Source organism: Vigna angularis, chromosome 5, assembly GCF_016808095.1.
Source record: "Vigna angularis cultivar LongXiaoDou No.4 chromosome 5, ASM1680809v1, whole genome shotgun sequence".
Lineage (NCBI taxonomy): Eukaryota > Viridiplantae > Streptophyta > Magnoliopsida > Fabales > Fabaceae > Vigna > Vigna angularis.
In genome coordinates this window covers 38,071,678-38,087,569 of record NC_068974.1, presented here as the reverse complement: position 1 = coordinate 38,087,569, position 15,892 = coordinate 38,071,678, and the positions used below count along the sequence as shown (strand labels likewise).

Genomic DNA, 15,892 nt, shown 5'->3' with positions numbered 1-15,892 from the left:
TAAGAAAATCGAAGCTAGTGTCTCTATTAATTTAAAATCCAACCCTTTTAACCATTATTATCTCAACAAATTTGAAATCTTATTACATACATGAATATTTATATTTTATTTTGTCATATTGTAGTTACTCAAGAAAAAACTTTCTGATTTAAGTAATTTATTTCAATAATCATTTTGTTTTCCATTAATTTAAGCTTTATATTATTTTGGATCATTATAAATATTTTAAAATACTATTTAACTCCCAGTATAATTAGAATTTTTAATATATTTTTCATCTTATATATTGAACCTCCTCAGATGAAAATTACTACCTTCACCCCTGACAGTTCATGTGGATGTAAATTTGCAATGAAATAATGGTGTTGAAGCAGAAAATTGAGAGCCTTCCAAAGTGCAAAGCACAGGATTAAAATATAAATCTATATTAAAATATCTTTGTATTAATAGAGATTTCTCGTAAAAGAAAAATTATGAGTATAATTATATTCATTTAAATTTTAAAATAACATTATTTATCATTTAAAGTATATCTTTACATTTATAGATTTATTTAATTTTAAATTAGTTAAGACATTTATTGTACTTTAATTGTTTTCTTATATTTTAAAGTCGTCAAAAAAAACTAAATAAGTCAACGATGCCATGAAGCTTATGTCCTTTTAAGGCTCCAAAATTTCCATGGACATCATATAATACAGACCAGAAAGACCTCCTAAGTTCTAACATGTAATCATGGTTTCCATTAACAATAATAACAATAATAATAATAATAATAATAATAATAATAATAATAATAATAAAAGTCAACAAAATTATATTAACTTTGAACTTAAGGAATTTTTGTAACAGGAATTATGAATGATATTTAAATTTCATTTTACAAAGTTTTCATATGCAAAATGTCTTTGGTTCATTATTTTCTCAAACTTCTATGTCACTCTAATAACAAAGAGTGAAAATGCAAGAATCACTTTAAATAAATAGCATAGGCATGTTTTACAAGAATAATGAAATTAATATGTAATATAAATTATATTGTAAAAATAATTATACGTAGCATTGTAGTTACATAACGGCAGCTGTCCTAATTTTTATAAAAAGGTCTTTTAATCAATAAAAGGAAAATTAACTAATATTTTAATATGATTATGAATAACCCAAAACTAGATATTCTGCTTGGTTGAATTCGAAAACTAAAACAACAATAGGTCTCTTATATTTAAGATTGAATAGATTTTTGTTTATTTTTCTAATAAGAAATTAAGGGTTTACTCTTCCGAATTTCTGCTTTTGAAGGAATTGACTTTTTATATATTTTTTAAAGATAACTAATTCGTATCTACTGAAGTAAAGTTAATAAAAAAGAAGGATCAATACTCTAAATTTGATAGTAATTTGCATATTTTAATAAATACAAATTACAATTACAATACATCCTAGTCTTTTAACGAATAAAATAATAATAATCATACAGAGTTTCTCTCTTTTCATTGTTTAATCTCTCTAATAACTAAAAAATAAAAACTCACCGAAAATCATTAATTAGGATAAAAATTACAAACCCCAAAAAAAGAGTAGTTAGTGAAAATGAATATTGTATTTTCAGGACCGAGTCAACTCAGCAGATCAGTTCATCACGAAGCAACGGCCACGATTCAGAGTTGCCACTCGACACATCCACGTGGCACCGTCTCCTCAAATCCTCGAGCGTGTACAATCCGGGTACGGGTCGGTCCACGACCCGGAGAAGCTCTTCGAACAGAGACTCGTCACAAGGAATAGCGAGAGGACCGTGGTTGCAGAAACCGTATTCCTCTTCCGCTTTCGCGAGAAGCGTCTTGAAGATCGGATGATTAAGGTAGTTGGCGCGCACGATGAACCTCCTCCGGCTGGGCCCCACGCACACCGCCACGTGTCCCGCCGGAACGTCCGACGCCGCCAGCCGCGCATTCCTCCGCCACCGGAGAAGCATTTGCCGCACGCGCACAATGCGCCGGATTTTGCTGCAGTTCCCAGTCGTCGACGGCGACATTCTCTAACAGTCTGAACAAAGGAAATAAAACACAGAAAGTAACGGAGTTTGAGTGCGTTTTGTTTTGGAGTTCGGATTTTGAAAGTGTGGAGAGTTCGTTGAGTAGGTGGGTGGAGTGGAAGATGCAAATGGGCGCGTGGGGTATATATGGTTTGGGCAATTCGAAATGGCACTAAAGTTGGAGATAATTACGAGATTGTGCCTGTTGCCTCCATCGTAGTCAGGCCCATGTGGAACCCAGTGGGGTGACTCATGTGGGCTTGGCCTTATAGCCCACTAGCCCTGCTTTCTTATCTTGCATTGCAATTTTTCTATGCATTGTACTAGGTCTCCTTTTAGAAAGCTAAATCTATATCTCCACTTTTTATCCCTAACATCACCTTTTTCTCTTCTCATCGACCTTTTACATATCTCTTTATTTTAATCCCTTTTTCTCTTCAAATCAATTTTTAATTCGGCCACTTCAAACAATTTTGGAAACTAAGATTTTTTAAAAATATATATATAATGTTCAGGTCTAAAAAGTATTGTACCTATCTAGAGACTAATCAAATAATGAAAATTATCTTTTGAGTTGTCTTGTTTTAGTGGGGTTCAAGCCACTGTGTTAAAAGTGAAGATGACTCTGATGAGATGAGTCGGAGCTGAGAGATGCTTCAAAAGACAATGCAACTTTTGTGGAGATTTTTTGAAGAGCTGTTGTCGACATAATTCATGGCACTTTGGATCAATTAATGGTGTGAAACTACAGACTTCACAAAATATTATTCGTACATGAGTTTGGGAGCTGAATTATCCATTTGTTGAAGGTGATTCGAGTTTTTCTTGAAAGTATATAGATTATTTTAGTACTGCAGTACTTTCTCCAACTTTAGTTCGAGACATTTTCTCTACTCCTTCTTATCATGAAAAACATGTTTTCTTAAATCGATAACCATCTTTCAACTAATATAGCATCTTTTTCTGTTTCTTGAGACTAACAAAGGATAATATAGAAATATTCATCTATTGTCTGTCTACTACGTTTTTCAATCTGATCTTAGGCTGTGACTCACCCTTAGAAACCAGAAAAGCAAGGAATTGTCTCTTACTAAGTTATGTGAAGTTTCTTTAATGAAAGAAATGGCATAAACGTAGATGTTGTGAATCAAAATGTGTCTTATTTTTTTATTTTGAAGTTGGAATAACTAGTAAGAACAATTAGGCTTAACTTTGTTTGTAGTTTAAGTTACTGAACATGCTCACGTTACTTACATGTGCTTGCCTTAATTAATTATTATGTTTCCTCATATCTAACATTGAGATTATGGGAACTCAAAACCTGATCTTTGTCTTCTAACTGCATTAGATCCCAACTACATAATCCTGTTGCAAAGTTCGTAGCTTTCATTATCGTGCGAATCAGTCATATATTTTACTCATAATGTTGTCCATTACCAATCAAGTGCACAAAAATGGAACTCAATGCGAATCGATATCATTACATTAATAATGAGAGAAACACAACATCGACCAACAAGAAAACTCATTTTTTCTTTGAATTGATAAATTATTTGCTTTTAGAAACCATGATTTTGATTCCAAATGATAAGTAGTGTAATTAACAAAATAATGTAATTAATTAACTACTCGTGAAACTTGAAATGGAGAGATTAAAAGAAGAATGGTAGGAGGCAAAAGAAGACCAAAGATATATAGGCGATGAGATTCGGTGATAGCAGTGAGGTCAAATCAAATAAAATTAATAGTTAGTTAGTTGTTTATTAGTAACATTAACAAAGGGTTTTGAAGAAAGAGACAAACATTAAGGGACAGAATCACTGCGTTTCACTTTGTAATGTTTCATTTTCTTAATCCCATGATTTTCCTGTCCCCATAATCGTTTAAACATAGTAATCCTGATTAGAACGCCGGCATGACTGATTATTTTCGAATATATATGCTGCCTCTTGCATTAACAATAAACAGAAAAAAGAAAGGGAGCAACAGAGGAGAGAGAACGTTCACGTTTTGCATTTCTTTTTTTACTAAATGTCACGCACTGGATCCAAATTCTTCGGCCTTTCTTTTTATCAATTTTTGTAAATTTCTTTTTCGAAATAACTCTTATTATTATTATTTTGTTAGCTGGGAAGAACAAGTAGTTAGTTACTGGTAAAAGAATAGTTAAACAAACATTAAATAAAATATTACACTTCTTTATTGTTTCATAATTATACAATATGACCACCCGATCAATAATTAATTCTATCCCATAAGAGACTATCCTGTCAATAAGACTACAAATAAAATTAACAATGAAAATAATTATAATTAATTCTAAGTCAGATCATTATTGTTTGAGTCGTAATAGGTTAAGTTCATCCCAAAATCTATAAATATAGTTTGATATCTAGGTAGTTGGTTTTTTTTTACTACGCATTTATTACTACAGTAGTAGTTAGACAAAAACTAATTTTAACATCCGGTACTTTTTGTAGATAGCATCCAACTCGATCAAACTGTAAAGAAAGTACTGAAGATAAAACCATGACCTAAACGTAGAGACTTTTTGTGAAAGAAGACTAAACCTCCACCCCATGGAATAATAATTATTGTTTTAACAATAATAAGAATAATAATAGTATTTTCATTACAATAATATTTTTATTATTATCATAATATTATGATTATCGCATTGACGTTCAAATTTGTTGTAATAATTATAATAATAAAACTGAGAGTATTTTGAACGATGAGTTCAATTTAATTTTTATAATAATATAGTTATTGTAAATTTTATTTTCTATTTTTTTTAAAAAGTTAATATAAAAATTTTCAAACTACACCAACTTAGTAAAAAAGGGATTCATTCTTAATTTCTTTATCTTTTACCTAGTAAATATTTTGAGTTAAATTTGGCATGTCAGCCAATTATAGTCGGAGAAAACCCATTTAGACATCTACAAGTTCGTGTGGTGTTGAGTACATTAAGCTCTCACCAAAAACAAATCATGGGCTTCTTAATAACGACAAATATGAATCACGGGCCTCGTTAACTAAAGTAAAAAACAAATAAGAGTCCCTTATTCTGGTTCTTCCTGTTCTTACAAGAAAGGAGTGTTATTTCTTTGAGGTGGAAAAATAGTTTGAGGGTTTGAGAATTGTTCATTGAGTACAAAGAGAAATCCATCTAAAGAAGATTTTTTAATATTATGAATTATTTAGCTATTAAATAAGTTAGAGAATTGAGTAAGTACTATAGATAATAAAATATAAATAAGTAATTGTCCGGTTTTGAATTTAGAACTCTATTACAATTTTGTTATTAGAAAATGTATCAAATATTCACAGAATAATGTACATTTAAATTATCATTAACCTTGAGTTTAAAAATGATATGGAATTATTGAATATACTTGAACAAGATAGTATAAAGAGAACAAGAGTATATCTTTAAAATCATTATAAGGATTTGTCTTCGTAATCTTATAAGGATTCACCTTTAAATTAAATTTTCATTCCCCCTAATTGATTTAGGACTAAGATAACAATGATTCTTGGTATCAATGTTTCAACTTCCGGTCAATAAAAATAACTATCAAGATCAATTACCATATCTGAATTATTGTCAATTGTAGAACTCAAAGTTTCATCACAAATTTGTTATTAAAATACATTGTCTATTGTAGAATTCAAAATCTCATCACAAATTTATTCTTAAAAAAAAATTATCCATTGTAAAATTCAAAGCTTGTTCTTAAAAAATATTCCGGATAGTTACAATATAAATGTATATTTAAATTGTCTTTCAAGGTCCTAAACGATCTATACATACAACCATAAAAGGTACATAAAGAAGAAAAGGTGGTTTTTGAACTAATCACTCGTGATACGTTTTAGATCTAAATTATGAAACCCGAAAACATTTCAAATTTACCAAAACGAAATAATTCAAAGTAGATTTAAGATTTTAGATAGAACTACCCAAAAACATTAAGAATTAGGTAATCCCAAAATATATTTTAAGTAAGAATATTCTATAATTAAAGTTTTAATATTATAACGATTTAAACAAGCTGATTAACTAGAATAAAAAAATTAAAATACATGATAATAAATGGCATCTGGATATTAGTAATCAACGGAATATATGATGCCCCCAATCCTCCCCCACTCTTGTACTCAAACACATACCAAAATAATACAAATATCTTAACAAATTGAGGATTGCCTAAAGAAATCAATTTCAACGTCAAATTTGATATGATCAATGAAAGATTAAACACATACTCTGTTTTATAATTGCTTAAACTGAATCCCTCAATCGTTCCCGCTATACAACACCCCATTGGAGAAGAAAGGAGAAGCTCTTACAAATAAAAGAGATTGAGGCAGCATGGTATTTTTAAAATTAGGGGCCGCATGGGAGATCACGCGGGTGAAGGAAGAGCATAAAGAAGAACGGGCATTTCAGGCAGCAGAGAAATAAATAGAGGTTAGCAGAAGTGTGTGAAAGACTCTTTCATAATAGAAGTAATTCTGTACTGATGCTTTTGGCTATACCCAAGAAGCATATTAAATCTAGATAGAAATGATGAGATAATCCATTCAGTTACCTTTCATTCATTCATTCGTAAAAGCAATTCAGCGGAAATTTATTTGAGGAATCCGCAAATTCACACCCCTAGTCAATAAAACAATAGCACTTCCAATTTTAACTTCTAAACCACACAAATATTGGTCAAGCCTACTTCGGGTTGTATTAGCAAATGAACAAATGTGGAGAAAGATAACGGCTATACAAATCACCATTAATAAAGCACGTGGATCAAATCAAACTACTTTGTAATAAATATACTAGGGCGTTAGCCACCTAAATAAAAGTGGAACGTTTCACATAAGACTGCTATAACTTATCGTTCCAGAAGAACACTATTGCAACTCGAACTTGAACACAAGAGCATGATCGGAAGTAGATAAACTAATTTACTCTTTTCAACTGTATAAATTATAGAAACATACGATGTAATTACAATACCAAACATGGATTGATTTAATGTGTGATACATTCCTAAAACAAGTACATTTAATATATATTAATGTGTGATTTAATGTGTGATATATATATCCGAGAAGGAAGGAGAGAAGTAACTTTTTCGGAACACAGCCATTCGCAGCTAAAAGGACTTACATTAAGTGTTCTGGAACAACATCTAACAAAAGACCCAAGCTCATTTCCCTCGCACCCATTTCAATCAATCACACCAATCAAACAAAAGCGTGATGGAAGAATACACTTTAAACTTCCATACACAACACATGAAAAGATGAGCGACTTAATTTAAGAATAAATTGGAAAATTTTTCAAAATGCATAACTATTAAGCAAATAAGACATGGTAAGCATTTTGCAATCTTGCAATATAAACATGTAAAAAAAACACATCGTATTTATTATAACAAGGCAAAATATTGAATATTTTCATAATGCATTAAACTCAATGCTTCAAGATTGTCCAAAGCTTAAACCAGAAAAAAAAATGGGAGAAGACATGGTACAGTTTGTTGTCATGAATTATTTCAGTTATCTACTCCATCCTCAGAAAGATAACAACCCAGGCATCTCTCTCTTTTTCAGTGATGAGCCTTCTCCTGAGCTTTTTTATGAGACTTGGCTTTTGCCTGAAAGTAAAACAAGCATGCCTAAAGACCATTGCCGAAAAAGAAGTTCTACAGAGCACAGTGTAATCATAAAAACTAGACGTCGGAGCAAGATAAAGCATCCCAAATTCAAGAAATAGAAAATGTAAAAATGGACGGCATTCTGCGAATAGAAGGCAATAGAAATACAACGCAAGGCACAGCACAACAATGCATGCCACTGAAATTGCACAAATATTACAAAATTATATAACAAAACCAGAACAGATTTCAACCATTAAGAATATAAAGCATTTTCGAAACATGGGGAGACTATTCACAATTTATCAAGACCTTTACCAAAACATCAGCAAGCCACTCAACAAATTGACTCCGTAAAAGGGCTTAATTCAAGTTAAGGCTGTAGATCTGGACTGAAACTAGAACTAGTCACGAAAGGATCAGTAAGCTGAGGCTTTGATTAATCAAATCAACAACAACAAATCTGTAATCTTCAGTCCAAAAAATTAAAATCACTTAAACAGTATACTTTTTAAAATCACACAAACAACTGATTAACCCCACTGAACATGAATGTACTGTTTAAAATCAACATGTGGACGGCAATCCAGAATTTCAGATAAACCAAGATTAATAAAATCTTTAATGAAAATCCAGTCACGGATTTCTCTGGATCGCCAAATTACGGTTTCAGAAATGCATATCAACTCACAAAAAGAGGAGTCAATGATCGGAAGAATTAAAAAAAAAAAAAAAAAAAACTAGAGACTCGTTAAAATACCTTAAGGTACTTGAGCTTGATGCTTCCATAAACAACACCGAAGGAGAAAGCGGAAGCTCTAGCGACCTACCAATGCATTAAATTTTAGAGAAAAACAGCAAAAATGTTGTCACTGAATTTAGTACCTCGTTTTCACGAGAAAAAAAAATAAAAGGGTAATTAGCGGCATACCAAAGCTAGGGTGCTGGCACCGGAATAAGGTCCTGGAGGAGGTGCCATTAGATTGAGTGATGTCGGCGCAGTTGTGGTGGAAGAGAGATACGAACGATGGAAGGTTACAACTCCAAATGCAGATGATGAACAAAACAGTGCTTCACAATTGTCGATTATGGAACCCTAGCCAAGGTAGGACCGAAAACAGAGGATGACTCCTTAACAGCACAATGTTCGCTCAATGGGCTGAGACTGAGTTCCTGCCCCCATAGCCCAATAGGCCCACAAATAGTTAATCAGCCCAATTTGAATTCAGAATCCAAACCCTTAATTAATAAAACACAAGTAGAAAAAAAAGAAAATAAAAATTAAATGTCAGAAGTGGGATTTGAACCCACACCCTCTTTCGAAGACCAGAACTTGAGTCTGGCGCCTTAGACCACTCGGCCATCCTGACTTCTGTTTATATTTTGAAATAGAAAATATTAATAATATCATTTAATTATTTTTGTTGTGCTTTTATTAGGTATAAAAGTATCAATATTATAAAAAGTACGTAAGAGATATGTTTATGATTTAAACAAAACTTGATTTCTTCCTAGAAATGCTAATAAAAGAACTGGATTTTTTACAAACTACATTTTCCACTACTTTTTTTCTTATAAATGGTAATAAAAGAACTTGATTTTTATATACAACAAACATCATTGTTTCTACAATTCATTAAATATAAATGTTTATAAAATACACTTTTATCATTTTTTAAACTTAAAAACTAAGTTTTCACTTCAAAAAAATAAGTAAACAGAGAATTTTACAATTATTTATCACAAACCATAAAATCTAAGGTCATAAATCATACTCTCTAACCATCCAATCAAGTCAAACCATAATAGAAAATAATTTGAGTATAGAGATTTTATAAAAAAAAATACATAAGCTTATAAAATTTTATTTAGACAAATAAGTTAGTTTCATATTTTTCAATTAATTATATTTACGGTCACGTTATATAACATAATAATTTATCCTCGTTTTCAATGAATGCATAACAGCACCCCACTCTGAAAGTTGTTATAAGAAAACAATTAAGACTTCTAAAAGTATAATATATATTAGTTGTAGTTTTTCTTAAACAAGCCATGTTCACATCTACTGAAAATGTCAATGAAAAATTGTAAATTCGCATTACTATTCGCAGAAACAATATTTTCGTAAAACAAACACAGCATCAGTGAAGTGAGGTTTGAGGTTGAGTCTTTGAAAGACTAGGATTTATGTTGTCAAACTTTAGAAATATAAAGTTTAATGTATGTATAGATAATATTGGTTTGATTGAAATTTATTTTGTTTTCTTAACTTAGTATCATGTATATTTTGATATTTGTGATTAACGTATTTTAAAACGTAAGTAACATATGTTCAGGGCAAATATACAAAGATAAATATAGATATTGTTTTGTAAATGTATTGTATATAAGGATATTTTTTAATATTTAGAAATACTTTATGTAATATTTATTTATAAACTCGTTCTGTTTGCATATATTATTATTATTAGTTTTATTATTATTATTACATATACACAAGGGTAAGTTTATGTTTTATAATATTTGTTTTCGTTTAAAGCAATTAATATATATTCGTCTCAGTTTTTAAGAGTACCTTTAATGTCTATCATTTGTTATACATAGTTTTTCTTTTCCTTAGTCTTTTAGTTGATTAACCTATTTAAAGTTAAAATAATTCTTTAAATTGATTCATAAATCAAATCAAACTTTTAGAAAATTAAGTTCAACCAGAAAAGCTATGATAAATATTGAAACAAATTTAGCCAATTTGTATAAAATTAATTAGAACTATTAAAATTTTATTTGTTCCCATCCATTTCTATTACTAAAATATTACATTAGATCACAATGTTGCCACATCAATATTTTAAAAAGTACACCCATACACTAGTTTCTTTTGTGTATATAAAAATATTTGTAGAATTATGAATGTTTTAAATAGATAGTTTTCAAGAGTTAGTTTGATTCAATACAGAACGATACTTAAATTATAAGACAGTTATCCATTAAATGCATTGATGAAAAAAATCCACTACAAGGCTCTTTTAATATAGCACATATTAATTAGTTAATATTAGTATTAGTATAATAATGATGATGATAATAATAATAATTTATAATACCACATGATGAAATTCTCCTATGGTTTACACATCATTTTTCTATTTTTATTTTTATTTATAAAAGAAAGGCAAAAAAAAGTGAGTATAAATGTAGAAGATGAAACCTATTATGACATCATAATCGTACGTGTTGTTTAAGGTTTTAAATTTCAAAATTAAATTGTTTCACTTAAAAGTATATAAATAAATTTAATACAAAATGTAAAATGATAACTTACTAAAATAAAATAACACATTAAAAAAAAATAGCCACAAATGCGCATCATTATTATACAATAAAAAATATTATCTTCCAAGCATTTTATATTTAATATATAAGACCTTCGCGCGATTTATTGAGTAAAAAAAGATTTTGTTATGCATTGTGTCACATTGTCCAATTTCATAACACGGGTATTGGTAAGTCAACCGAGATATGTAAAATGTCCCAAAATTTATGTTCAACGATCTTTTACACAAAATCCTGTTCAATTAACTTTATTCTTATCATTGTTTTACGAATATCCACAATTGCGCAAATATCAAGTTAAGCTGACAACATTTTAATCAGGATAGTGCACAGTGTAGATTCCGTGGAAAGATGTCGGTAAGGCTTTCATAATTTTGACTTCGAGATGATAAATTGAACAATCTAGATTAACCTACTCCGAACGCCATAAAAAAAATGATAGGTCCATGACAGAATGGTCATTCTTTACAAAAGAAAGTCTGAACAGTGTTTCTAAATGTCATCATAAAACAAATCATGTCCAAATAATGCTTACAATTTAATAATATATAGTATATATATACTGAAATTAAATATGCTCTATAATTCAGATATAGGACAGGAATTAGAACTTGTATATGAACTTTCTGTCCGAGTTGGACAGGTAAAGCGAATCAAACTTAATACCATTGCAATTAAGGAAAACTTTCTGTAAATATGCGAAAATGAGTGCAATTAAACAGCAGCGAATATATAACGAACCAACCATCCAGCTGAGGACCTCCTTTCCAAGCTATTGTTTTATGTCGGAATTGGAGTTGCCATTACCATTCTGGTGGTGCTGCTGCTGTTGCTGTTGATGTTGAAGATGAATGTTTTGTTGGGATGCAGTGGGAGGCTGCTGCTGCTGAAACATCAGAGGGTTGACAGAATGCTGAGGAATCAAACAGCTAGAACCATGTGAATCCCCACTCAGTTCAGCTGTAGCAAGCTTTAGTCTTTGAACCTCAGCAGTAAGCGCCTCATTTAGGGCTATTAAAAGAAAATACAGGGTAAAGAATTAATCAGAAGGAATCAATGGATGATTCTGCTACTCTCCAAACCAAAGCACACGTAATGAAGACGTGTCACTTTCAAAAACAGACATTCTTGCAAGAAATTTACATAATGAGTTTCTATGCAAAGGAATGCAGCAGCACATTCTTATCCAGCCTGATGAGTGCATATCAGGCAGATCCTAAAATGGGATTGCTTCAATAATACTCACGTTAACTTCAACAAATATGTTGTGTAAAGAGAACGTAATTGACTTGGTTATGGCTCACACAGCATTTCTCAACCTCCCCCGAGAAATTTGGACATAAATTACTGAGTAAGTCACTTAAACATCAGCAAAGAATCGGTCGTCTCCTCGGCATCCTACTATATAATTCCTACATGCTATTCCTATATTCCATTTACTTTGGAAGCACTTCAACCGAGTTGTTCAATAGAAAGGCCTTAATACGATGAATATAAAGTATTTCGGATTCAGTGGGCCTACTTTTGTTAGAAAAATGATTAGATGATGCATTTACAATAAGTAGAGTATTATTAGCAATGTATCCGAGCTATAAAGTTTCATTAATTTGAGAAAAAATAATAAATGGATCTGCAATAAACTAATTATTATCCCAAAAAAGTTAGTTGACGAAGGCTAATGAATGTTGCCCAGGAATACCCTTTAACGAGAGTGACATGAATGAGACTCCTAACCGCTGGATAGAAAGTTATGGTATCATATCAAGAACCAACTCGCCTAAGAGTTTAAACAGTTAGGTGAAAAGTCGTGATAGATTATTATTTCTTAAAGGTTCATAACATTTTATAAAAATATTACTAACAACAAAACCAGTCATCAGAAGTAATAACGGAATGAGATCGTGTAAAGGCCTGGTTTTCATGCATAAAATTTACTGGAATAAAATAAAATTGAGTAGCTAACGTAAACTAAAATCCCAAATTAGATTGAGAATAAAATCTACCGCAACAACTTGAAGGAGCTACGCGAACGAGTTCTATACACTACTGTCCATACTTAATACCTTCTCAATCTTAAGTATCATACAAGTAAACAATGGCCATTTTATTGACAATTGCATGTTGTTTCCTCCACTTTACAAGCCATCTGCAGAATTCTTTCACCCCTACTCTTGCACTCTTTCGCAAGAAGTATTCACCATGCACGTTGAGATGAAATATAATCTAAAATGTGAAGACTAGATCAACCAATACTATAAGTGAAAAATTAACTACTGATACCTAGCACAGATCAATAAAACAAAATGGAGAGAAAAAATGAAAAAATACGAATGAAAGGGCACTAATACCATCTCGGAGCTTTGCTTGTTGTTCCATGGATTGAAGGCGAAACTTCAACTCGCTATTCTGGTTAGTAAGTCCAGCAGAATCTCTCTGCGTTCACATAATTAGGACGAATTCAATCAAATTAGAAAGTAAAGCCATGGTGGTCACAGTACTAATCATTAAATTACCAACACAAACAGGTTAGGCTCCCACCTGTAAAAGAGTAAGTTGTGCAGATAGTGTGGTGGCTTCCGTCTGAAGTGTCTGAACCTTATGCTCTAGCTCTGATATGTACCGCATCTTCCGCTCTTTGGATCGTGCAGCCGATTGCCGGTTGGCCAAAATCCTGAAAATCACCCCAAAACCTAATCAATCAGTCAACTGGTGCCATGGATCATTTACGTTAGTATGTTTACTAGCTAATGGTTCAACATCAACACCTTTTTGCACGCTTTGGATCGGTCAAGGCAATCTCAGCAAGTTTTTCATTGGCCATAATTTTCTTCAATTCAGGCCCACTAAACTCCCCATTTCCAAACTCCAAGCTGAAGGCCGATGAATTGCCATCAACTCCACCACCCGGCGAAATCAAACCAGTTTTCGGCCCCGGCGACGGTGGCAGCTTCGGCGACTCATCACCAAAGTTCAACTTCGAAATGAAGCTATCCATGGACACACTCCTATAGTGCCTGGTGGTGGGTGCAATCTCCCCACCCGCACTCCTCTTCATCCCCTCCCTCTTCTCACTCCCTCCCTGCCTCGCCGCACCATCCCCACTCTCATTAACACTACTCTCAGCTTCATTATCACTGCTGTCACCACCATTAGTCTTGGTCCCACTCGCTCTACTATCCAAATCATCACGATTTTCAGTCCCGTTTTTGTCATCGGTACCAGAAGAGTTCAACGCATCAAAGCTATCTAAATTCATGTAAGCAGAGAAAAGATCATCCACAACTTCCCCTTCCGGGGATTTCTTCTCCCCGGATCCCTCTACATTACTGTGGTCAACACCCCTGTCCCACGGTGTTTCTCTTTTGACCAATTGAGCAGGTTTCGCCAAAACGGGGTTTTCTCTGCCCCGGAGAGGAATAAGCGGGGGCGAAGATTGCAAAACGGTGGAAAACCCAAACGGAATATCACTGTTAGAGCGCCTATGTGCTTTGCGAGGGGGTAAAGGTAAATGGCTGTTGGTTGAGGTGTTGAGTGTTCTGGTGAAAGGTGAGGGTGGCAAGAGAGAATGAGAAGTGACGTCACGATCTTCCATGGAGACGTCAGCAGCTTCTGAGACAGACGTAGAGGAGGAGTCTCGGAAGGGGGAAGGGCTGAGGGGAGGGAGGGAATCGAGGGAGAAAAAGGAAGGTTGCGAGAGTGATCGCGTGTGGGTGGGTGTAGGGGAAATGTTGTGCGACCCCATTTGCTGCTGACGCGTCACCGGGATCTGAGAGTAGGGCGAAATGGGCGGGATCTGGTGCGGGTGCGAAGGTGGTATACCCGCGCGCTTGTTACTGTTCCCACCGTCGAACTGATGCTGATGCCTGGCGCGCATTTGAGAGGGATTGAACTGCGGGATGCTGAGTTGCTCCATGTTCAACGGCTGTTTCAGAAACGAAGAACAGTGAAGCCTCTGCATCATGTCATTGGTCGCTTCTTCGTTTTCACCCATTCTGCTTCACCTTCAAATTCCACTTCCAATCAAAATCTGCAACCGCACACCACAATAACAACAATCATCATCACAATTGAAGTAACCGAGATAGACCGAGTTGCGAAATTATCATCATCGTCATCGAGATTCACTGATTCATTACCTTGGCAGTGTTCATCTAGAATAAGAAATGGTGAAGAGGCGAATTCAATTGAATTGATTAATAATAGCAGCGTCGGTCTTGGAAGTGTTAACTTTGTCTGACGGAAATGCCGAAGGAGCAGGCGCTTATCTCTCCAAGATTCACTCTCTCTCTCCAACAAGAGCAACAACGAGAAGAAAAAAAAAAGCTCTGTTTCTCTCTATGATTTCTCTCTCTACATCCACGACGATGACTACTACACGGATTTCATGACTCCTACGCGTGAATTTAATTTAATAAGAATTTCATTTCGCCCCAATTTGCATTTCGCCCGCATTTCAATTTCATTCCGACCTCATTTGTTTTCTCATACACCAGGTTTTTCTTCCCTTGTCTCCGCAGCTTATTTAGCTACCCAATCCACGATGTCTTTTTTTTTTCTTTTTTTTTTCTTCCTAAAAATCCGTTTCAAGACATAAAACAACATTTGATTGAACTCGTCTTTTAATAATTCTTTTTTCCCTTTCCTTTTCATTAAACTATTGAAAAATTCAGATATTTGCCTGAATTCACGTTTTACTTAATGAGGCTGCTAAACAACGCAAATGGAAAGCGCGCACGGTATTGGTTTGTTTATTAAATTATCCCTTTTATTATTTTATTTTAAAAAAATACTTTATTCTTTTTCCGGAAAGAGTTTAATGACACTACTCTTCCTTTATTAGGGGCTTTAATTTGCAATT

General features: G+C 33.0%; 3 protein-coding genes and 1 non-coding gene across 5 annotated transcripts; all 4 read right to left on the bottom strand.

Annotated features, from left to right (window-relative positions):
• Positions 1-1,375: 1,375 nt before the first annotated feature.
• Positions 1,376-2,158, bottom strand: LOC108340011 (indole-3-acetic acid-induced protein ARG7). Its single transcript, XM_017577240.2, has one exon. The coding sequence runs from the start codon at positions 2,033-2,035 to the stop codon at positions 1,622-1,624; it is 414 nt and encodes a 137-aa protein (XP_017432729.1). The 5' UTR covers positions 2,036-2,158; the 3' UTR covers positions 1,376-1,621.
• A 5,290-nt stretch (positions 2,159-7,448) lies between these two features.
• LOC108339688 (uncharacterized) lies at positions 7,449-8,821 on the bottom strand. The gene is made up of 3 exons (XM_017576875.2): positions 8,630-8,821; positions 8,459-8,524; positions 7,449-7,698 (listed from the first exon to the last, which is right to left on the bottom strand). Exons 1-3 carry the CDS (start codon positions 8,675-8,677, stop codon positions 7,651-7,653), a joined length of 162 nt encoding a protein of 53 aa, XP_017432364.1. The 5' UTR covers positions 8,678-8,821; the 3' UTR covers positions 7,449-7,650.
• Positions 8,822-8,984: 163 nt separating this feature from the next.
• TRNAL-CAA (transfer RNA leucine (anticodon CAA)) lies at positions 8,985-9,068 on the bottom strand. Its single transcript has one exon. It is a non-coding gene; the product is annotated as a tRNA-Leu (tRNA).
• Positions 9,069-11,461: 2,393 nt separating this feature from the next.
• LOC108340534 (bZIP transcription factor 29) lies at positions 11,462-15,426 on the bottom strand. 2 transcript variants are annotated; one of them, XM_017577990.2, is made up of 5 exons: positions 15,171-15,425; positions 13,800-15,061; positions 13,573-13,705; positions 13,383-13,467; positions 11,462-12,045 (listed from the first exon to the last, which is right to left on the bottom strand). In XM_017577990.2, exons 2-5 carry the CDS (start codon positions 15,023-15,025, stop codon positions 11,807-11,809), a joined length of 1,683 nt encoding a protein of 560 aa, XP_017433479.1. In that variant the 5' UTR covers positions 15,026-15,061; positions 15,171-15,425; the 3' UTR covers positions 11,462-11,806. The 2 variants fall into 2 exon arrangements, with proteins under 2 accessions (XP_017433479.1, XP_017433480.1); XM_017577991.2 differs by lacking the exon at positions 11,462-12,045 and adding an exon at positions 12,934-13,257 and having other exon boundaries at positions 15,171-15,426.
• Between the last annotated feature and the right edge of the window lie 466 nt (positions 15,427-15,892).

Coding starts and splice junctions, on each gene's coding strand:
- LOC108339688 (XM_017576875.2), bottom strand. CDS start 8,677: ATGGCACCTCCTCCAGGACCTTATTCCGGTGCCAGCACCCTAGCTTTG. Junction 8,525..8,629: donor GTGCCAGCACCCTAGCTTTG/GTATGCCGCTAA, acceptor ATGCATTGGTAG/GTCGCTAGAGCTTCCGCTTT. Junction 7,699..8,458: donor TCAAGCTCAAGTACCTTAAG/GTATTTTAACGA, acceptor TTTTACTTTCAG/GCAAAAGCCAAGTCTCATAA.
- LOC108340534 (XM_017577990.2), bottom strand. CDS start 15,025: ATGGGTGAAAACGAAGAAGCGACCAATGACATGATGCAGAGGCTTCAC. Junction 13,706..13,799: donor GATCCAAAGCGTGCAAAAAG/GTGTTGATGTTG, acceptor GGTGATTTTCAG/GATTTTGGCCAACCGGCAAT. Junction 13,468..13,572: donor CACAACTTACTCTTTTACAG/GTGGGAGCCTAA, acceptor ATGTGAACGCAG/AGAGATTCTGCTGGACTTAC.
- LOC108340011 (XM_017577240.2), bottom strand. CDS start 2,035: ATGTCGCCGTCGACGACTGGGAACTGCAGCAAAATCCGGCGCATTGTG.